The 22,987-nt window shown below is 42.2% G+C and overlaps 1 protein-coding gene across 1 annotated transcript in view; it reads right to left on the bottom strand.

Moving 5' to 3' along the window:
- Positions 1-1,007: 1,007 nt before the first annotated feature.
- Positions 1,008-22,987, bottom strand: part of BMP6 (bone morphogenetic protein 6) — a 122,766-nt gene continuing 100,786 nt past the window's right edge. The window contains exons 3-7 of the mRNA XM_063130354.1: positions 19,363-19,511; positions 17,758-17,955; positions 8,023-8,099; positions 3,340-3,450; positions 1,008-2,772 (exon numbers count right to left, since the gene is read on the bottom strand). Coding sequence (XP_062986424.1) covers positions 2,623-2,772; positions 3,340-3,450; positions 8,023-8,099; positions 17,758-17,955; positions 19,363-19,511 — 685 coding nt within the window. The 3' untranslated portion in view covers positions 1,008-2,622. The remainder of the gene's footprint in view (positions 2,773-3,339; positions 3,451-8,022; positions 8,100-17,757; positions 17,956-19,362; positions 19,512-22,987) is intronic.

The raw sequence follows: 22,987 nt of genomic DNA, 5'->3' as shown, positions 1-22,987 counted from the left end.
AAATAAGTGAGGGGAAGTTAAAATTAAGGGGCATGGCAGATTATTTTCACTGCAGGTTACACAGGTTAGAAACTTACCACATGCATACAACTTGCAAAACTGCACATCAGAACCTCATTTTGCTTATACTGGTGAATCGCTACCTTTTAAAATGTCTCATTCAGAAAGCAGGTTAAAACACAAACACAAACATACTTAGGAAGATACCCCTGATCACTATTGGCTCCTTGCTTCATGTTCTGGTTTTCTCTCATCCTGAGGGATGTACAATAAGTAAAGGTACTGTTATGTGTGCTTGGTTATTATTGAACCATGGTGTTTGTCAGGTAGTTTTGACAGCTGAAAAACACAACAGTCCTGTTCAATCATTTGCAAAGAGATTTGGCTCTCTATTCAATCCCAATGTTCATTTTGGTGACCAGATAATTAAAAAAATCTGCTTTTTAAAAATGTTTATGCTTCTTTTCATCCACTAGTTAGAACAGCAACCAGAGTCAAATTCTTTTGAATTGCATCAGGGCCCATGGCTTATCATTCATGAATAAGGAAACATGCAGAGACCCTGTAATACCGTCTCTCTTTCCAAGTAATATAAGCAAAAGAATCAAACTTAACTACAAAACCATTCCAGATGGTCTATAGTTTTGAGCCGATTCTTCTAACCCCCTCAACCCCCGTTTCCAGTTTAAGTATGCCATGTGACAGATAGAATTGAAGCCAAAGATCTTCTAGTGCAGGTATTGATAAAAGATTAGATTAAAGCAGCAAACTAGATGCTAAAACATGTTCTGGTTTGTATAGAAACAGTTATTGCCATTTATTTGGGGAGGAGCTGCAGGTTTATATATATGCAGAAATGTAGAAGGATGCTATTGCCATTTGTCTCAGATGGAAATGCAACTTTCATTAGCCATGCCTATATTCCAATCTCTGTACTGTAGTTTGTCCTTTCTATTGAAGGCCATGGAATTTGTCCAGCATAAATTTTGGTGGGGGGGGGGATGTGAAAGATGGGAAATCTACCGAAAGGACAACACATATGGCAGATGTATCAGATCAACACACATGTTTCTGCCTTAAAGGGAGCCTTTATTCATGATGGCTTTTTAAAAACCTAATGAAGCACAATCTCATGAGCAGGCTGAGCTTTAACTCATGAGTTTCTTGTACAAAATCAAGTGGTACAATTGTTTACACAAACTTTCTGAATAAAATCTTTTTTTACAAAAAAAATACCTTGGTCTTGCTGAATAGTACATCAAAAATTAATATATCTTGACAGTTGCAATAAATTATAATTTTCATTTATTTACAAAAAGCCTCTAAAATGCAAAGTAGTCAAAGGGAAACACACTTTTCTGAAATCTTGTCTTGGGGGAACCATTTCGGTGTAGAGCCAGATCTCAGAAATAAGTATTCGTAGTTGTTTTATGAGTTTATTTATGACCTCCAACCAATCAGAATTTGTGAGTGTTTTTATTTGGGCCAGTGGGATTGAGTAGTCACCCAGCCCCACCATTAAGTGCAAAGCAGATTTCTTGCAGATTATGTCCTGCAGCTTTGCCCCTCTACTGACTCCCCATTCTCACCTTGCTCTATTGTTCAGAAAATCAATGGGATAAGCTCCTCTTCAGTCAGGCTTTCAATACTTGGAGTGATCCATTTTCTCCCCTATTTTAGGAAGTCAAATAGTTTTGGTTTTTTTTAAAAAAAATACGATGTGTTACGCCATTAAACGTTGAGCCAAAAGGTTCAGCATACATTTTTTTTCTGTTCATTTGAAGGACCAGAATTTGTGCATGCACACATACATGTGCACTTAACAGTGATGGTAGCGACACTTAAAAAAAAAGGGCGGGGGAATCATAATTGGCAACAGGGTAGAACTGTGGGATGTAAACAAGTATATAAAGATTTTCCTGTTAGCCTGATGGACAATTATTTATTTTATTTATAACCTGCCTTTCCACCAAAAGTGGTGCTCAAAGCAGCTAACTTTACTTCTGGAACACAATGTTACCTCTAGAACAGAAAAATATATTTTGTGATAGTCAGGCCATATGGGCACATTGCCAGTTTCGTTCCTTGTTGAAGAGCCAGGGACAACACTTCCTTTTAAACACAGCAAATGTGTTGCTTTAGCTTTTCGGAGGAAACCCGAGTACTTCACCCAACGCAAGACACTTCCTTGATCAAAATCCTCCCACATAGCTTGCATGCCTGTAAACTGGATTGGTTATAGGTATGGGTGGAGCTTTGCCTTGAATCGTGCATTTCATTTATCATCAAAAACTCCTCTTTCTCTTTTTGGCATCGACTGGAGTTTGATGAATTCTTGTTCAGTAAGACTGAAGTGTAGATCAAACAGCAGGCTGGCTTTTATCTGTACCTTTTGCTTCATTATCATGATCCATACTTTAGCGTTTGTTCTGGTGTATTCAGAAATGGCCATCATTGTGAAAACCCTTTAAAGTTAACAAGTAGCTTTGGAGTTCCTTGCTTTTCTTTATTCCTCCTTAAGGCACAAATGCTGTTCTAGAAGCATTAGATTTTCCCTTCGAGGCACTGGTCGGAAGTCATTTAGAACGGCATATACCACGTCCTTCTGTAGAGATCTTGTTGTCAGTGACACCCGCAAGCTCTTACCACCATATTCCTGTATTTTTTCAAAATGACGTTGGAATTGTCGTCGAAGTAAAGAACTGATATTGCCTGAAGTTTCGTAGGGGCACAACATGGCTTAGGAACATTCTCTGGATTCATTAGGTGAACCTGTTCAAAGAAATTGACAGTTTTATCTGTACCTTCAGCCCAAGCCTTATTTATATTTGTAGTTATGTTTTACATTTCAATCTGAGCCTTCCTCTGAGGAGCTTGGGGTAGTGTCTAAGCCCTAGCCAGCATAGCCATAGATGATGGGAGTTGTAGGGACAAACATCTGGAGGACCACAAAGTTCCTCCCCCACCCCCGGTCTATAGGGTATTCTCTTTTTATCTTGACAACTACCCTGTCTACTACAGGTTAAGTTTTTCTATGTATTGTTTAATTAGAGTTAGTCTACTTTATCCTTCCTCCTGGGACCAATACCAATTTGGGTGCAATTTTAGTTGTGATTGTGGTGGAGGAGGAAAGGGTTAAGCCTCCACATGCACCATGGTCCTGATCAAAATTGTCCCTACTATGGAGATTTTAAAAAAATGATTCATGGGATATGAAGCAGATGGTGGTTTAGCATCGTGGTAGTTCAGCCCTAAGATTATTAACTGCAGGAGATAAATTAACAACTGCATGAAGAAATGTTTCTAGCAGTTGTGGACTAGGCCAAGGTCTATACTTACCAAAGTTTGCACAATGGCATGATTGGTGGCGTTCATATGAGCATTGAGTGGAAAAGAACATTCTCCTTCACAGTAGTTCGCTGAATAGCCTTTTGGTGCAATTATCCAGTCCTTAACAACAAGAAGGTTACATGTGTTTTACATATCTATTATATCCATGTATTTATCAATATTATTAATATAGATCAGGTTTTGTTAGTTCAGTGCTGAAAGTGTGCCCATCAGAACATTATCAGCATTCTGATAGGCATACTTAAAATATATTAAGGGTAAAAAGTCTGGTGATTTTCTTATGCCAAAAATGTCTACCTTCAGTATTGTGTTGGCATTGATACAGCATAAGAGGCAGTTCAAGGTGGGTTGATCACCCCGTATAAAATTCTACAGCCACTTAAACTGGCAGAGGGACAGTGATTTCAGCTAGTCTTGGCTATATCGACAGCGTGTCAATTTAAGGCATGAGTCAACACCCCATTGAATTTTCTCTCCCCGTCCTACACATATTGTTCTCATGTATGTAATTCCTATCTGACAGTTGCTCCCTCCCCCTGCCACCAATGGGCAGAGCTGTGCATGCTCAACAGCATATATAAATTGGATCATGCTGCAAGTAGAACTTAGCCTTATGGTAGACAGTTACATTAAGTGATGGTGATTGTGTCCTTGCTTAGATTGGGGCTGTTCACACAACATGCTCAGTGGTTGAGTGTGGGTTGTTTTGAACCAAGGGTTGTTTGTTGAACCATGGGTTAGTGTGTTGTCTGAACTCTGCATGTTTTATTTATTTATTTAAACATTTGTATCCCACCCTATATCACAAGGATCTCAGGGTGGCGTACAGGTAAATCACACAAACAATATAAAACAATGAATATATACATCTAAAAACAAATTAAACTATTAATAAGCTAAAACCAGTATAGAATTTAAAAACAGTAAAACAAATTAAAACAGTGCCGGCGCCAGTTGGGCCCTCCAAATGGAGGACATTCCACAGCCGGGGTGCCACAACAGAGAAAGCCCTCGCCCATGTCCCCCCATGGTGTATGTCTCACGTTGGTGGGACGTGGAGGAGGGCTCCTCCAACAGATCTCAAGTCTCGGGCAGGGAGAGGCGCTCCCTCAAGTATCAAGGTCCCAAGCAGTGTAGGGCTTTAAACGTCATTGCCAACACCTTGAATTCCCACCAGAAGCATATTAGCCAGTACAATTCCTTTAAGATCAGTGTTATATGGTCTCTGTAAGATAGTGCTGCATTTTGCACTAGCTGCAACTTCTGGGTCTTCTACAAGGGCAGCCCCACGTAGAGTGCATTGCAGTAGTCTAATCGGGAAATTACCAGTGCGTAGTTATCCCTGTCCAGGAAAGGCTGTAGCTGGCAAATCATCTGAAGCTGATCCCAAGTCCACCTGGGCCTCCAGTGACAAGGATGGATCTAGGAGTACTCCCAAGCTATGCACCTGTCCTTCAGAGAGAGTGCAACCCGATCCAGAACAGGTTGCTTACCCAAGTCCCAGATTCGGGAACCACCAATCCACAGAGCTTCCATCTTATCAGGATTCAGCTTCAGTTTATTAGCCCTCATCCAGCCCATTACAGCCTCCAGGCACTGGTCCAGCACCTTCACCACCCCAGCTGACTCTGATGACAAGAAGAAGTACAGCTGAGTATCATCAGCATACTGATGATACCCAACCCCCAAACCCCTAATGACCTCACCCAGCAGCTTCATATAGATATTGAACAGCATGGGGGATAGAATAGAGCCCTGTGTCACCCCATAGTTTAATAGCCATGGGGTGCAACAGGAATCCTCCAATACCATTCGCTGGAATAGGCACTACAAGCAGGATTGGAACCACTGTAACACAGTGCCTCCTACTCCCATCTCACAGAGCCGATCCAATAAGATACTATGATTGAGCAGGAGGTTGGACTCGATGGTCTTATAGGCCCCTTCCAACTCTACTATTCTGTGATTCTATGATTCTATGATCAATGGTATCAAAAGCCCCTGAGAGATCCAGGAAGATCAACAGGATAGCACTCCCCCTGTCTTTCTCCCAGAGTAGATTGTCAAGTCAGAGCAGCCAACACTGTTTCAGTGCTGTGCCCTGGCCTGAAACCAGACTGAAATGGATCCAGATAATCAGTTTCTTCTAAGAACGTCTGAAGCTGCCCAGCCACCACATGCTCAAGCACCTTGCCCCAAAAGGGGATATTAGCGATGGGGTGGTAGTTCTCACATACCTCTGGGTTCAGAGAGAGCCTCTTTCAAGGCAGCAGGCACCACCCTCCTCCTGACAAAATAAGGCATTTACCACCCCTAGACCCACCCAATCAGACCACCTCTGCTGGATCATTTTAGCCAAGATGGGCAAGGGTCAAGCTTACATGTGGTGGGACGGACGGATCCAAGCGTCTTGTCCACATCATCAGGCTGCAACAACTTAAACTGATCCCAGGAAGCATGACCAGATGGGGGCACTGGACACCTCACCAGGCTCTGCGATAACTGTGGCATCAAGTTCTGAGTGAATACCAGCAACTTGCGAATTTCTGACAGCAGATGACCAAGGCTTCCAATCCTGGTTTCTCTGAGCCTTGTTTTCTACAGGGTGGGTTATTTTGTTGTTTGAATGCAGCCAGGGTGGTTTGTTAACCATGCAGTGTGGCTTGTTAGCCACCCTAAATGATAAACCATGGATTCTCAAGGTGGCTTTACAAGAAAATAACCCACAGTGCATGGTTAACAAACCACACTGGCTGTGTTCAGACAAAATGGTAACCCATGGTTCAACAAAAAACCCATGGATTAGCGAGTGTGAATTAGTGTGTTGTGTGAAGAGCCCCAGAGACTGCATTCGGATGAAATGATAGCCTAGGATGGGTTGCTGTCTAAAACAACCCACAGTGGGTTAGCACATCATCCAAACCCAGAACAGTTTTACCAGGGTAGGTAGTTTTTCTCTCTGTTCTAGAGGATGTTTTACCCACTATGGATTGGCATGTTGTTTGAACCTGGATGTGCCAAATCATCATATGTAAAGGGCATTGGTCCGCAAGCCGTTCCGCAACAGTGATAAAATCCCTGCTGCTCTTCTTGATTGTGACCATGTGCCCCTTGCCCCTTGCCAGCAGTGGTGCTTCCAAACTGCCCAGACAGCCCTTCGGGGGGTCTGCTGCTGCCCCCTGCTCCCGCTAAGCCCCCTGTCCCCGCTCTAATGCCAATCATGGACTTCTCTCTCTCCTTTAAAAAAAAAAATTGGTGCAAAAGTGGGGGTGTAGATTCCCTGCCTCCATTTTCCATGCCCCATTTTAACTGCTAGGAATCTACACTTGCCTGAGTCCCCTTATACTAGTTTTTAAGGGTGTCCAAGACACCGCCCCCATTACAAAGGAGCAGTCAAGGCAAACCCCTATATTTTTGGATACCCGCAGTTGCAGAAGTGCACAACTGCAAATAACCAAAGTAAGGCAAACGCGGGGTGGGTGAGTGGGATTCCCAGCCCCACTTTTGTGCAAAAAAATTAAAAATTAAATAAAAAGAGAGATTGTAGTTGGAACAAAGATGGGGGGCTTGGCAGAAGCCAGGGGAGGAGCAGCCACTCCGAAGTGCCATTTGGGTACCTTGGAGGAGCTGCCACTGGCGAGGGTAATGGGGCGCAAAGAAAGGGGGCTCTGTTTGGGATCACAGTCGGAGAGGGGACGGGCTTGGCGACAGACGGGACGAGTTCTGGTGCCAAGTCTCTGGGGATGCCAAGCGGAGGCGGCTGGAGATCTGAGGGGAAGCGGAGGGAAACAAGCCATGCACTGTGGGTGGGGTGCCTGATCGTCTGTGGGGTGCACCAACCACACACTATGGGTTGTTCACAAAACCAAACCACAGAGCTTTGCTTGTCACCTCTCGTGGGTTAGCGTGTCATGCAGACACACCCATTGTGATGCTATATGTTTGACCTATTTCCAAAGGTGTTTCCAGGCATGTACTTTGAACTGTATGCCACAAGTAATTCAGGTTGTATACAAAGTTCAAAGAGCCAAGCTACACCTGGATTAGCCAACAGCCTTCTCACAGAACACAACTGCATAATGCATGTTGGAAAAGACATGGGTAAAACAGAGTACAGAGTATTTTCTGTGGTCACCATGAGGACCTTGGTGGTTCAAGTAGTAACACAAAAGAGAAATGGATCATTCTTTAGTTAAACCAGCAACAGAAGACTCAATAATCTGTGAACAGAGGAAAGGAATGGAAACAGGTGGAAACCATCATTAGTGAGAACTGGGCAAGGTTTAAAAGCTGTGAACAGAAGCCAGGTTCAAAAAGTCTTAAAACTGGATTGGCCAATACATAACAGGAGCAGTAAAAAGGAAAGATGACAAACTAAAACAAAAAGTACTGGGTATGTTCTAGTGATGATGATGGTGATGATGGTGCCAAAGCCATGCATGTAGACTTTGATATTAGTATATTGGATTGTGATCTTATTTTTCTATCCAAGGTAATTACAAGATCATGATAAGTGTCCAAGTGAGCATGCGATTATTCCTATGGAAAGAAGCAGAAGGTTGACCTTTGTTGTCCTCTTTTCTGGGATAGGACTTAGTGTGGTAGGAAGAAATCTGTTTCAATATTCTATTGTTTTAGGAGCATGTTTATGGAGGTAGAAACACCACATACCTGCCATCCCAAGTCTTGGAAGCTAACATAAAGTTCATGCTTTCTGCAAGCTGTTTTTAAGTCACTGCTGTTGTAATCTGTTAGGAAGTATAAAAAAACAACTGTTGGAACTATGGTGGAAGACATTTTGTGGCTCTAAAGCCTATGGCAAAGTGGAGAGAACAAAATCCTTCCCAACCTGTCAAACATCTATTTGAAACGAAGCACTCTCATGTCTTAAGGTCAGGATACCTGAAGCTCTGCATCCCAGACTTTGGAAATACAATATTAGTGCTCAGTTAAGACCTCATTGTAGAGAACGGAAATAAATTGACTGATTGCATTTCTATACCGCCCAATAGCCGAAGCTCTCTGGGCGGTTTACAAAATTAAAAGCAGTACTCTACATGAGATCTTAGCTGAGCATCGTTGTATTTCCAAAGTCTGGGACCGAGGGTCCATCTAGTCCAGCATTCTGTTCACACAGTGGCCAAGCAGCTGCTTACAGGAAACCCACAAGCAGGCCATGAGAACAACAGCACCCTCCCACCCATGTTCCCTAGCAAGCGGGGTACATAGGCACACTGCCTCTGATACTTATCACAACATAAAGCCTTAAGAGTGCGGGAGACTTCCTTAGTACTGATTTGAAATCATCGCCTCCCAACAACTACGTTCTCAGAGCTAATAGATATGGAAGCCCTCCACTATTCTTCAAATGTCAAACTAATTGACTTAATTCCACCGAATAGGGCTGCAATGGCAAAATGGAGCTAGGGGTTTGAGGCAGCTTTTAGATACAGTAACTTGGATAGGGAGATATTGTTTATTTCCTGGTCTCTGACGGAACCTTTTAAAAACAGCAAATATTTGTTTAAAAGGAAAAAAGGAAAATACAAAAAAAGTATAATACCAAATGCTCATCCAAGAGATCACGGTGTTACAGCTGGGTACAGTTAGTGTTGATGTTCCCTCTCCCTCAAAACAAACCTAACCTCAAAACCACAAGAGATTAGGAGTCGTTTTTTAAAGAGTACTGTAAACAGTTTGAGGTTTTAACTTCTTTCAGTGTTAAGGATCAAATTTCAGATCTTCAAATAGCTTTTCTTTAATCATAAACGTAATCAACCGAAAATTTGTTAACTATCTCGTACAAATATACACTCCCACACCAATAATTATGTATTAAAAATGAGGATGACTTTTCTAGACAAACTTTTTGTTTTCAAATCAAGGCCGCATGTGTTTGACCAGAAGTGGAAAACATTGTTAAGAGCCTGTTTCTAGTGATTTCAGTTCAAGCCAGTTGCTGAAACACAGAATCTGGAAAATTGCATGGTGCCATTCAACTTGCAGGTGGGGGAATCATATCTGAACATTGCTCCATGTTAAAAACAACACCCAGAGCTTCCTGTAATTTGAAAACAAGCATATCTCAAGAAAGGTTGGGATGGAAATCTTCCCTGCCATGTTTGAATATGCAGGGAGTTATAGCAGGAGGAAAACTAAAGATTAGAAATTAGAAAGAACTTCGAATTAATGTTGGAGTAACTTCCAAACCCACTTGTTAAAGAGTTAGTGGATCTTATCCTGTAATATACTACTGTTAAAAATGCACTGTTAACAAACAGTTAAGAGACTCCCCTGTGGAGTTTGGTCTTCGTATTGGTATCTGCCAGTTTGTTGTTTGGTTGGTTCTGAATGACTTTTAAACTAAGCCTTAGACCTAGTTAATGAACAAGTTTAAATTTACATGTCAATGAAATATTTCAAGTAACACAGGTACAAACAGTGATTATTTCCCCCTCTCACCTAGATATGTAAAATTTCCAAAAATGTTGAGGCCATGGAAAAAGAACAGGGTTTTTTTTTGGGGGGGGGGGGGTCAAAGAAAGGGGTGTGTGTAAAATATTGGCAAAGATTGAAAAATAAGCAATACTTATTTTTTTTTAGCACTCTTTACAGATCTAAGGTCACTTTGTTGCTTTAAGACAGCCTTCCCCAATTTGGTGCCTTCCAAACGTTTTGGACTTCAGCTCCCATCAGCCACAGACAGCATGGCCAATGGTCAGGAATGCTGAGCACTGTGCATCCAAAACAACCAGAGGTCACCAGGTTGGGGAAGTTATTTCATGCATAACTTAGTTTGCTCATAAAATTATCATTATATGTTAACTTTTTAAAAGTAAATTCAGTTAGTAAATGTGTAATTATTGTTTGAATAGATTAGAACTACATTAATTACACTAATTATTGTTTGAATAGATTAGAACTACATTAAACTACAGAGGAGGGCCAGGATCTCTTCTCAATCCTCCCAGAGTGTAGGACACGGAATAACGGGCTCAAGTTAAAGGAAGTCAGATTCCAGCTGGACATCAGGAAAAACTTCCTGACTGTTAGAGCAGTGCGACGGTGGAATCAGTTACCTAGGGAGGTTGTGGGCTCTCCCACACTAGAGGCCTTCAAGAGGCAGCTGGACAACCATCTGTCAGGGATGCTTTAGGATGGATTCCTGCACTGAGCAGGGGGTTGGACTCGATGGCCTTGTAGGCCCCTTCCGGCTCTGCTATTCTATGATTCTATGATTAAATGACCACTACAGCTTCAGAACCACAGACTCCATAGAACAAAACCCAAACTGTCAAGAATGCACAATGGTGACTCTACTCCATGTTGGGAAACTGAGCATAAATGTCTATCAGTAAAATGTACTTTAGATCAATGATTTTAATAAGGAATGAAAGAAATAATTGCTGGGAATCCTACGGAGAGGATTACAAAAAACATCCCCCCTTCCTATGGCTTCATTATTTCCAGAGATCTCTAGTCCTTCTATAAACGTGTTCTTATTACATAGTTGTTAGAAATCATTTTGGGGGAAGTAAGGGCTGAATAAAAATATATAACTACTTTGTCTTAAATTCTAAAAGAGAATATTTCATCATTCAAAGCTGTCCAAACTTTCAGGGGAAAAAGTAATGCTCCTTAGCAACATTCCCCCCCTTCCCCAAATTTTTCCAGTTTTTTCCCCAGCCTTTTGCATCTCTACTCCCTCCTCAACCCCTGCCCATGATGTAGTGGTCTAGCACAACTGCAGTGTCCTAGGGCGGATGCTCCCTCCAAACTAAAGCGCAAGAGAGTTTTCTTCTGAAGTGGAAATTGACATTTCAGTGGTTTAGAGCAGCCTTTCCCAACTTGGTTCCTTCCAGATGTGTTGATTATAACTCCCATCATCCTCATCCAGCATGGACATTGACACTAGAGTCAGGTTAGGCTAATTCACATAAGCCCCCTTCCCTCCTCCTTCTTGTAGATTTTCTAAAACTCCTCTCTACTGAAAGTATAGCTGAACAAATATTCAATATTTACTGAAGCTATTCCCCTCTCCAGCACACTGACTGCTCCTAAGGTGCCCAGTCACCAGATTCCACTATGAAATTCATATGTAGGGTGCATCAAAATAGTTTTGAAGAAGGTCTCTCTATCACCCTCTTTCCTCAATGTTTGATTTAAGTGATTGGCCTGGATTAATAATAATAATAATAATAATAATAATAATAATAATAATAATTCTTACCCGCCTTTCCCTTTGGATTGAGGCGGGGAATAACATTAGTACAACAATACAGTATAAATAAAATACATAAAATGAATTAAAAGAGCATATAAAACCAATACAATATTAAAAAAACCAATCAGGACAACTTAACGTTCTTAGGTTTAAAATTCATCTGGGTAGGCCTGCCAGAAAAGATTAGTCTTCATAGCTGTCTTAAACTCGAACAGAGTGTTAAGTTGACGAATCTCCTCTGGGCAGGCCATTCCACAATCTGAGGGCGACAGAAGAAAAAGTCCTCTGGGTAATAGTTGACTGAAGTAAGTTCTCCCCAGAGGACCTGAGTGTGTGGGGCGTATTGCAAGGGAGAAGGCCTGGACCCAAACCATGTAGAGATTTAAAGGTAATGACCAACACTTTGTATGTTTGCCCAGAAACTAACTGGCAGCCAGTGGAGTGATTTTAAAGTTGGTGTAATATGGTCACCCCTAGATGTTCCAGTGACCAACCTGGCTGCCATATTGTGAACTAATTGAACTAGATACAATGGTAGCCCTATGTACAGCGCATTGCAGAAGTCAAGCCTTGAGGTTACCAGCACATGCACTACTATCTTTAGGTCCTCCAACTCTAGGAAAGGGCACAGCTGGCATAACAGCAGAAGCTGATAGGAGGTGCTCCTGGCTGTCGCATCTATCTGGGCTGTCATTTGGAGCAGCAGTTCCAGGAGCATCCCCCAAGCTTTGATGTAAACTGTTTGGGCAGTTAAATAACCCACTGAACCTAAAATGGGTCAGATTGGGTGAGTTAATCCATCTTACATATACTCAAAAATCCCGCTGACAAAGAAGCAAGACAAATGCAAGCTTAGATATAGATTCCTGCTGACCTTTCCCAAGATCTCCAGCTACAGGCCGAGGGAATCCAAATTGCTTTCGAATTCAAGTAGAAGGTTACTGAGTGCTTTAGAATGGGCCACAACACCTTAATACCCTAAACATTGTGAATGTTCTATAAGGTTATCAATCTTCACACAGACTCCTTTCCTTACTTGGTTCCTTCTACTGCCCTTCAGATGAGCAATCATTGCTTTCCCCCCTCTCTTGCCTAATTTCTGCCTGCTAGCTAGGTCTTGAAGAAAGAGGGCTAGATCCCAAGTTGTCCAATTTCTAACTGAATAATTCTGGGCCTGTTGATGGCAAGGGCACTGGTACACCTCTCTGTACATAAATGAGTAGCATTTAAGGAGAGCCCATAGCTCAGCGATACAGAGTAGACAATGGTATAAGACAGCTTCTTGTGTTACAAGATGTCAGCCAAGATACAATTCTGTAATAAAACCCTGGACTAGTAGATATGTGAACTGAGCATTTTTTACAGCAATGTTTTGAGAGACTGATAGAGATCCTTACTGGGAGCATGAATATATTGCTATAATTTTAGAATTAGCAAGCTAACTTGTACAGTTAGATAACAGATTGCAAAGGTATATTATACACACTGGATCAGGGCTATTACTTATAGATGGACGCTGCAGCAAAAGAATCATTTAACTATCTTAAACGAAGTATGCTTCACAATTCATTGTTCCGTGTGTAGGACTGGCCCAAGATGTTTTTGCTTCCTTGGGGAAATTAAAGCATTGTCCCCCTTCCTGATTACATGTTGAGCAGCATAACAATAACACAAATAATTGAACAAGCGGGATATTGCTATTTCCACTCCCAGTCCCATTTTTAATGTCTCTCAGTTGTTTATTTCTTCTACTTTACAACTGCGACCCAGACCTCAATCGCTGTGACCTCTGCTGAAATTGGCCCTTAGCTGCTTGTATCCCTGTATACCCCACCTCCCAGTTTATTTATTACATTCCTCCAAGGAACCCAAGGCGATGTACATAATCATCATCCTCTCCATGTTATCCTCACAACAACAACCCTGTGAGGTAGGTTGGGCTGAAAGTCTGTGACCCAGTGGGTTTCCATGGCCAAGTGGGGACTAGAACCCAGATCTCCCGACTCTTAGACCAACACCTTAGCCACTACACCACACTGAATTATATCCCAGTTGGGATATAATTCAGCCAAGGAGTTCCTAAGCTGTCCCAGTGCACCTTTTCCTAATGTTCAGGCAGCAGCTCACTCTCTCCCCAAAACATTTATGAGACAGGTGCCCCGGAATGTTTACATCCTAGGTGGTTGCCTGGCCATCCCTATTGGGATGGCCATGCATACAATGCATATATTGTAGCTCACTACATAACTATCATAACTCACTACTCCTGTCAAATGGATAACTTTGTTTTACAGTCATTACTGAGCAGATAGTTAGAAAAGATGCACTTTAAATGTTTGTTTAGAAGCATAGTGAGTTGTGGACCTGAGAAAGAAAGAAAAGCGGAACTTTACTGCAAAAGAAGTGAACAGTCAAAGCAAAGCAATCCGGTTTTACTCTTCAAGTCCTGAAATACCATCAGAGCAGATGCTAACACAATTCAGCAAATTCTTACAGCAAAGGGAAAATTTCAGCCATTTCAAGTTGGCTAAGTAGACCAAGGTAGAATGCAATGTAAGCCACCTCTTCAAATCTCATATTCTCCTGTTTCACAGCATAAGTATTAGATTTATATAGGGTTCGATCTAGTTTTATGCTGGATCAACTGCACTGGTGAAAGTGGACTTCCTCGCCCCCTCCTTCCCACAGCCGCTTCTCCAGCCCCCTGAAAATACTACACAGGGAGTCAGGAGACCCTGCTGAATGGGATGAGCTATGAGGGCAAAGGGGAACCCCAAAAATCAGGTGGAGGAATCTTCCGCAAAAAGAGACCTTCCACTTCCGGAAGGCAGATTGTGGATCCAACTCATATAAGATAACTATTTCTACTATTGTTATTCTACTCTAAATGCGTGTTAATATGCATGGCCATTTCAGACAAAACAGAAACCTTCAATAGATACTTATTTTTCAAAATGGAAATTATTATTTTAATGGCTAAGGCTGCAATCCTATATACGCTTACCAGGGAGTAAGCCCTGTTTAACACTGTGGGACCTAGTTCCAAGTAAAAGTGTCTACACTTGTGCTGCACAACACGCTGAACAGGTATTTCTAAAACTCATACTGCAGCCTTGGTTGTGGGAGAATCTGAGCTCCATCACACCTATACGTTTGCCCTGGTTTGCCCTTGAATTATCTGCCTTTGTTTCCATAGCATGTGAAAGCCTGATCACTTACACCTTTGCGCTTTTAGGTTTCATTCATCTGTACACCTCTCCTCTCCTGTGCACCAGTCTATCGCTGTTCTTCCATTGAGATGCACTCTCAGATCTCCTTTGTACCTCCCCCTACAGTTCATTGGTTGGTGGTAGTTGGACACAGCGCCCTCCCTAGTAATCGACATGGGCCCCCCGCGTCTCTGGAAAGGTAAAAAAAAATAAAAACCGTGGGGGAGAGGAACAGGGCTGTTCCTTCCCCCCTCTTTTTAATTTTTTTTATGATCTATATTTGCAGAGCTCTGCAGATACAAATAAGGAAAATAAAAACAGGGGAGGAGAGGAATGTGGTCATTCCTTCCCCTTTTTGTTTTGTTTTTTAATTATATGATCTATACGGGGAGGGGGGGAAACGAGGCAGCCAGAGGAGGATGCGAGCAGAGGGACTGGGCGAACAACCTCTCCTCCCTCTGGCTTCCTGTTCCTCCCCCCACAACCCGTTTTTTTTCCTTATCCGTATCTGCGGAGCTCCACAGATATAGATCGTATAATAAAAAGAAACAAAAGTGGGGGAGGAACCGCCCCATTCCTCCCCCCCCATTTTTTTGGGGGGGGGTTTGGGATTTTTTTACTTTCCAGAGGCACAGGGCCACCCATGGCAACCAATCAGGGCGCGCCTCATTGGGTAAGTGCCCAACTTTTTTGGAGCAGAGTTTCCCAGAAAGCTTTGCAATGGTGGCTGTGTCAGGTAGATGATGTGCTTCTACTGCAAAGCCACCCTGGGGCAAACCCTTCATGTAGATGTGCCCCTTGTCTTTCACTGCTTTTTCCTAGGAAGTAGCATCTCTTGTTACTGAACTTACTTTGGGAAAACTCTGTTTCTCTTCTACGTACTTTCATGGTTTATCTCTGCTGCCTAGGCTACCCCTGTTCCCCTCACCCTGCCTCAAGGCTTTGGAGCGTGAACTGAAGAGGGTTGCAGGGTTGTGTAAGTCCCATTGATTTCAACTGCATTTATATCCAATCATACTAAAATTCCATACATGCTTACCTTTGAGTAAACCCCATTGAACAGAGACAGACTTACTAAAATGGATGTACAGTTGAAATCAATGGGATTTACTCTTGAGTAAGGAAACCAGCAGCTCTGTAGTTTATGAACTTGAAGATGCACAGCTTCACATGATCCAAAGAATGGAAGATCGATCTTTCACACTTGTGGACTACCGTGAAAAAGGTTTAAGGGGGGAATTTAAAAATTCATTAAAAAAAAATCAATGGATCAATCAATCTGATTCAAACTTGGCATGCTGAAAGCCTTCCTTAAGAGGTATCACTGTGCCAATTTTGATCTCTATCTTTAAAAATGAGGGAGCTGTGGGCAAGGAGGGTGCAGTTCCACATTTCTTTTAAGGTGAAAATGTACCCCTGGTCAGGAGTAAGAAGACAGTTAAATGGGACCTCTCTCTCTCCCCCTTCACCGTTGATTGGAGAATCGCACCGCTCTCATCGTTTGTTAGCGAGACTGCCCTTAGACACACACACAACAAAGAATGGGATGGTCGCTAGAACGCAACCACAGAAATACATGGGAGGGAGGAGAGCATTTATTTCGCAGGGACGGAAAATAATCCAGACTTTCTGCACTCCAAAAAGAAATGAAACATGGAAGATAAGAGCCGAAATGAATGCAGGATGTGAACGATGTCATGTGGGTACTGGGCTGCAAAAACTCCCCATAACAGGCATAGGGAGTGTGTGATAAATCGCTGGTGTGATGGAGCCCTCTATGTCACTATCCCAGAGCAACCCTTAGCCTTTCTGAGATAATTCAGTAAGTACTCCAATGGTAAAAGGCTTTAATCCAAAATGGATATTGGGAAAAGGTCTGTAGAAGATCAACCCAGTAAACTGAAATATGGTCAGTTTCCCCCAACCTGGTGCCCTCCAGATGTGTTGGATTACAAATCCCATCAGCCCCACCAAGCAGGGCCAATGGCTGTGACAAAACATGTTGCTGAAAGCATCTGGCATGCTCCAGGCTGGGGAAGACATTAAACAGTGTCCAACTTCAGATGCACAATTGTTACTCCTTGAAGAAACAAACCAATCACTACAAAGAGGTCATCTCCTCAGTCAGATCTTTAAAAGCCTCTTCAGCGTCTCAATAAATACCACCACCACCCCGAAGTCCATAAATAGTATTTGTTCAGTTGACATTTTAATGGTCTCCTCAGGCAGTTAAAGTTGCACTTGCCTCCTCCTGTAACTTGGGATGTGTGCAAATGAGATATCTTATATATATGTTTTAAAACAAAATCAGTTGTTTTACCACATAACCCCATTTTTTGCCAATTCTTCCCACTTTCAGAAAATACACTCTACTAGAAGCCATTACCTTTCTCTTCAGTAACGACACAGCTAAAATATCATTAATGTGGAACCAACAATCTCAATTAAGCTTTTCTGTGTCTTCATTCAGATTAAAGCTGCAATCCTATGTATATTTACTTGGGAGTAAGCCCCACTGAACTCAATGGAGTTTACTTCTGACTAGATACATGTATAGGATTGTGCTGTAAATAGCCAAAGTTATCACAGCTTATTATGGGATGGAAATGGTTATCAGAACCCAAAGGCACCTGTGTAGAAGGAGAAATTTCAAACAGTCCAATTCTTAATCACTTCCTCTACATGGGGTTTAAAAGGTACAAGATCCTTGTCTTATTTTGCCTCGGATCTCTCAATGGATCATGTCAAACCTTTGCCAGCAGAATATTGCAAGGAAACAAGAAGTCTTTGGGGAGTCAATGATATTTTTTAGACTGTTTAGTGACAAAGAAAGAAAGAAGAAAGAAAGATTTGAATTAAAAGCACTTCATAAATGTAAAGTGTTAGGGAAATGATCAACAACAACAACAACAACAACAACAACAACAGGAATATTTCATTTTCACATAGCACAGCAGGCATTTAAGAGGTTACCTGTGATACTGGATACCCTGGAAACATCTTGAGGCTGGGTGGAGCGGTTTCGACTCTGTTCCCTGCGTCTGTTAGAGGCTGACCTAGCTGTTCGAACATGAGCCTCACTCACTTTGAAAAAAGCCACCATGAAAGGCTGTTTGTCATAAGGGCCATCTCGGCCTATTAGTCCTGCTTCTCTAGGGTTTATACTGAGACCTATAAATTAAACGAAAAAAGTAGCATGTCATATAAAGAGCACAGTGTTTCTGAATAGCTCTTTTGAGCCACACAGCTGCTTTCCTATAAGTAACTTTCTGCTGCCCCTGCCCATCCCCCCGCCTCTATAGTTAATATCACAGGATATTCTAATTTGCAGTGAAAGGTCACAAACTTTGCTTCAAATGTCATGAATACACAATTCTGCTGAGAGGCAAATCAGTAAGCCAAGAATGGGTAATATAATGAGCAGAGTCAAGTCTTCTCCAAAATAAATATATAAATTTATATAAATAAATAAATAAAACTGAGACCAGTATAAATATTGCAGGTTGATCAAATATGCAAAATCGATCAAGTATTGCAGATTGATCAGGTATGGATCCAGGATCTGCCTTCCGAGGAAGATACCTCCGCTTGATTTTCAGGGACCCCCTTTCTGAGTAAACTGCAGCCTACGCTATTGAGCAGAGTCCCCCAATCCTCTGGGTAGCATGGAGGGGGGAGAATTGGAGGGGCTGCTGTGGGGAGGAGGGGTTGAAAATCTGCTTCATCCAGCCCAGTTGCACATGCCTAAATCTGGATCCTATTTCATTTATTTCATTCAGTTTTTCTTATCTTGCACAATTTAATCTGCAATATTTTCGATGTAATCTTTCCAGTAAGGGGTTGGGCAAGGAGCCATGCAGGGTAATGATTCCCTTCCCACTCCCATCACAGGGCCTTGTAAAGCCACTGCCAATCAGAATTGATGATATTGGGCTGAATGGAGCAACGACCTGATTCCGGAGAAGGCAGCTCCATAGGTTCTGCTCCCATCAGGAGGAACTGCCACCACTTCTAGTTGAAGACAAAGGATGTTTGCCAAAGTTCCACGGCCTGCTATAAAAGGGGGCATGATTTGAGAACTCCCAACAATGCAGCACAAGTTTATTCCTATAGCTGCATTAGGGAAATAGGTTGAAGAGTACGGATGCAACGCTGTGCATTGTGGCATTATATCAGCACTGGTACCCCAAGGAAATGAGTAAGTATGTTCCTGACACAGTCAAGAGATAGACAAAAGCTGGATTAAGACTGGCCCACATCTGTCTCCTAGAAGACACTTCCACCCACCCACCCACACATGAGAACTGTGGGCATTAAACAAAAATACACCTTGACAAAACCAATATCTACCAGTTTGGCATTCCCAATACTTTACAGCCACAAACGTGAGGCAAAGAAGAGACAGGGAGCAGCTTTCAATCTGTGCAGTTTGATCCAGACCTCAAAGATCACATTGCAGCTGTGTGTTTGGCTACATTATCCAGATCATCACATCACAGCTGAATGCTATAAACAGAGTTTCCAATTAATGACTAGGTCATTGGCCAGATGTTTAAAGTATGTTGGCCTGTTACCTACCATTCCTGGTCACCACGCTCATCCGGAGTCCCAAATTATGCTGAGGGTTTATCACCCACATGTTACTGGTGGCAGTGATATCAAACTCTAGCCAGCCTTCTTCTGAGGCCCATACTGCTCTGGTGTCCAGCATAAACAGGTCTGAATCTCTGAAGAAGAAGGGGAAAAAAGCAGTTTAGGAGTACAAAGAGTATTGCGCTATTACTTTGGTCTAAATTTCCTGTTTGCTTTCATGACTTCAGTACTATTGGGAAGCAAAATTAAAAACGCTTCTTGCCTCTCACTGTAATTTGATCGTGGCTTTCAATCTTAATTTTACAAAAGTGGAACCATTGTCTATGCTTATCTGCTTATATAATAAGGAGTCTTATTTATATTTGTTGCAACAGAGGTAATGGTCCAGCCAAACATGAGCACAAATTGGAGTTAAAGGGTTGGATCCAAATTTAAGGTGGATCAATTGTGCTGGCAGAAATGGTCTTCCTCACCAATTCCTTCCCATGGCAGCCTCTCCATTCTGCTAAAAATACTACACAGAGTCAGGAATCCCTGATGAATGGGGTGAGCTGTGGTGTTGGAGGAGAAGGAGGGATCCCCAAGATCAAGCAGAGAGGCCTTCTGTGAATGAAGCCCTTCCTTTCCGGTTGCGGTGGCAGTTAAACCTATCCCTGCCCCAGTAAATCCAGTGTTTGGAGAAAGGGTCTGGTTTTGCCCCCTTCTCAACTGCTTCCCAGATCGCAGCTTGTTTAACTTTGCTATATAGAACCCAGCAGAAGGCATGAGGAACTGAGCCGGTTCCTACATACATGTCCCACTCCTTCACTTGCATATTCTAGTCTGTTTCTTGTTCACATTAGAGTGTAATGGACTCTTCATATAAACATCTAGCACTTGGTTTGTCCTCTTAATTACCGTATTTGGTAGGTCTGCACCAAAAACTGCAAGAGATTGACCCAAGTCCACTAGTCAATGTCCAAAATCTTCTTTAAGCTCTATATTCTTATCTTTTGAAACATAATAAAGAGCAGAAACAAAAGGCTGTTTTCCGTAAGGAAAGGAACTCTGGAAGGGAGAGAGATGCTTTGCAAAAACCAGTGTGGGGATGGATAGGGGGTGGGGCTTGCTTTGCCCCTTACCTGCCTGCCATGTCAATACTTGAACCCACCACTATCCAAGGCACTTTTGCCCTTGTGGAATTTGAAATGTGGATTTGGAAAGGAAAATGGATTTGGAAACTAACGAGGGCAGAAAGTGAATTGGACTCTGTGATTATTTTAGAGCACAGAAGAGGCTCATGGAGAAAAGGTTATGCCCACATGCTAACACCAGCTCTCACAAAACCTTTTCCCCAAAGCTGCTGTTCCCTAGGAAAAGGAGCAATTGTACTTACGTTACATGTGTTTTTGTTATTTTTTTGTAATGTGCAGTTAGGCCTGAAAGAGATACTGAAACCTGTTAAAGATCCACTCTGCAAAATGATGAAATATTTATATAAGGGGTGACAAAGAAATCTGGAAACTGGAATTCAACCAGAGAGTTTTTTCCCATGGGAAAAGATACAATGTGATAACTGCCTTTCACCCAAAGTCTGTTATTATGTTTATTTTCGCAAACACATTGCTTATATGAAGCAATGTGTTGGTGACCTGAAGATAAATTTCCTGTTTGAATCAGTTAGCCCAATTCAATGAACTGACAGCAGTGGAATTGGGAAATACTACACTAGGGTTCCCCAATCTTCAGAGAGCCCAGTACAAAAGATACTAAAATTGTTAATGCAGGGAGTGACTGGGTTCAGACCACATGATAACCAATGGTGGTTTAAATAGTCGATGATTGGTTATTTAACCCACCATGGGTTATCATGCTGGGTAGAGGGAGTTTTTTAACCAATGGTTGGTTATTTGGCTGAAATAACTAATGCTGTGCAGAGTTGTCTATTTGAACCACCTCTGGTTATTGTGTTGTGTGGAGGGCACTGTTTATTATTTCCTCAGCCACCATTGGTTATTTCGTCAGCCACAGAGTCACAAGGCAAGAATGGTCAAAGCGGTTGCTACTGCTCTAGTCCAGCTGGCAGGATAGATATTTTCGGCAGCAATGGCTGATGGGATATTAGCGGGAGGACTGAGGGGAGAGAGAGGATGGGGGATGAGTGAGTCAACTCAGCGTGAACTAATAGTCAGTGCTGATCCAGTTGATTATTATCATGTTATGTGGGGAGTACTCCCTAGATAAACAAGAGTTGAGTTATTACCCCACCATTGACTATCATGTTGTCTGAATGCAGCCTATGGAGTCTTAGATGGCAGTAGTAGACTTTGGGGCTGAACCAGTTCAGACTACAGATGTGAGGTCATATCTTTTCTATGGTCCAACATGTTGAATTCAAAACAATGAAACACCCAGCATGTAGTAAACTAGTACATTAGAGAGAAGGATAGGTCAAAAAAAGGTTTTTCTCTGGTATGCTAGTTTACTACATGCAGGGAACATTTTATGGAGACCCTTCAAATATATGAACCCCACACTTGTACTTTGAAGAAGTATAGTCCAGAATTTTACCACCTCAATTTACCACCCCATTTTGTGTAAAGTGCAGGGCTGGAGCTGCAGATACACTCTCTCTCACACACACACACATACAGAGCAGAATAAAGTGAAAAGAAGGTGAGGTGGTAGGATGGGCTGTATAATTTCTGTAGGTGGGCAATCACATTTTTTAAATGCTCACTAAGTAAAACATCTTCTTGTAAGTAGAAATCTAAATGTGCAGGCCAGGCCTAGATCACTTATCAGATTGTAACACTTCCACAGGAACTCCAGGTGGCAACACTGGTATTACTACAGTGATATTACACTTCCTTGGACAGTTCTAGCAGTTATCAGTCCAGATTTATACACCGTGAGTTGCTCCCAGCTTTTTCCATCCCCCCCACCACACTTGTGTGTGTGCGCGCCAATACCTGCTCTCTCTGCGGCACTCAACATCACCTCCCACAGTGTTTGGAGAGTCGTCGTCCCCAACCCTCTAGAGCAAATTTTGGGGGAGGTATAAGGGACAGCAGGGGATTTGGGGACTGCCTCCTCCCCAATTTGTATTTCTGCACTGCTGCTGCTTTTATCCTGGTTGTGCTTTTATTTCATGTTTTTATACTGTTTGTTTTATACTTTGAATGGTTTTAATTTTTGTGAACCGCCCAGGGAGCTTTGGCTTTTGAGAAGTATAAAAATACAACAAATAAATAAATAAATAAATAAATTTCAACCAGTGGAAAACCTCTGCTGGATCAGGCGGCTTCCATTGAAAGAAGGAGCCCTTCCATTCATGGGAAGAGGATTCTGGATCCATGTAATCCAACAGACACCGCTTCAACGCAAACCTCAATAAAAATGAGAGGATGGACAAGAGCTCGGTATCCCTAATGTAAGGAACTAGGAGAACACCAACAGGATGAACACCACTGTTACCTGTTCCACTAAGAGTTTTGGCTTTCTAATATTAGTTCACACAAAATGTGATCTCTCCTGTTCATTTACTTAGTATTGAAAATCAGTCAGGTTAAATTAACATTTTAAACACTGACGGAGATTACTCAAAATATCTTCACACTGCAGTCAGTCA

Source organism: Elgaria multicarinata, chromosome 7 (assembly GCF_023053635.1).
Source record: "Elgaria multicarinata webbii isolate HBS135686 ecotype San Diego chromosome 7, rElgMul1.1.pri, whole genome shotgun sequence".
Taxonomy (NCBI): Eukaryota; Metazoa; Chordata; class Lepidosauria; order Squamata; family Anguidae; genus Elgaria; species Elgaria multicarinata.
This window is presented reverse-complemented; position numbering and strand designations above follow the sequence as displayed.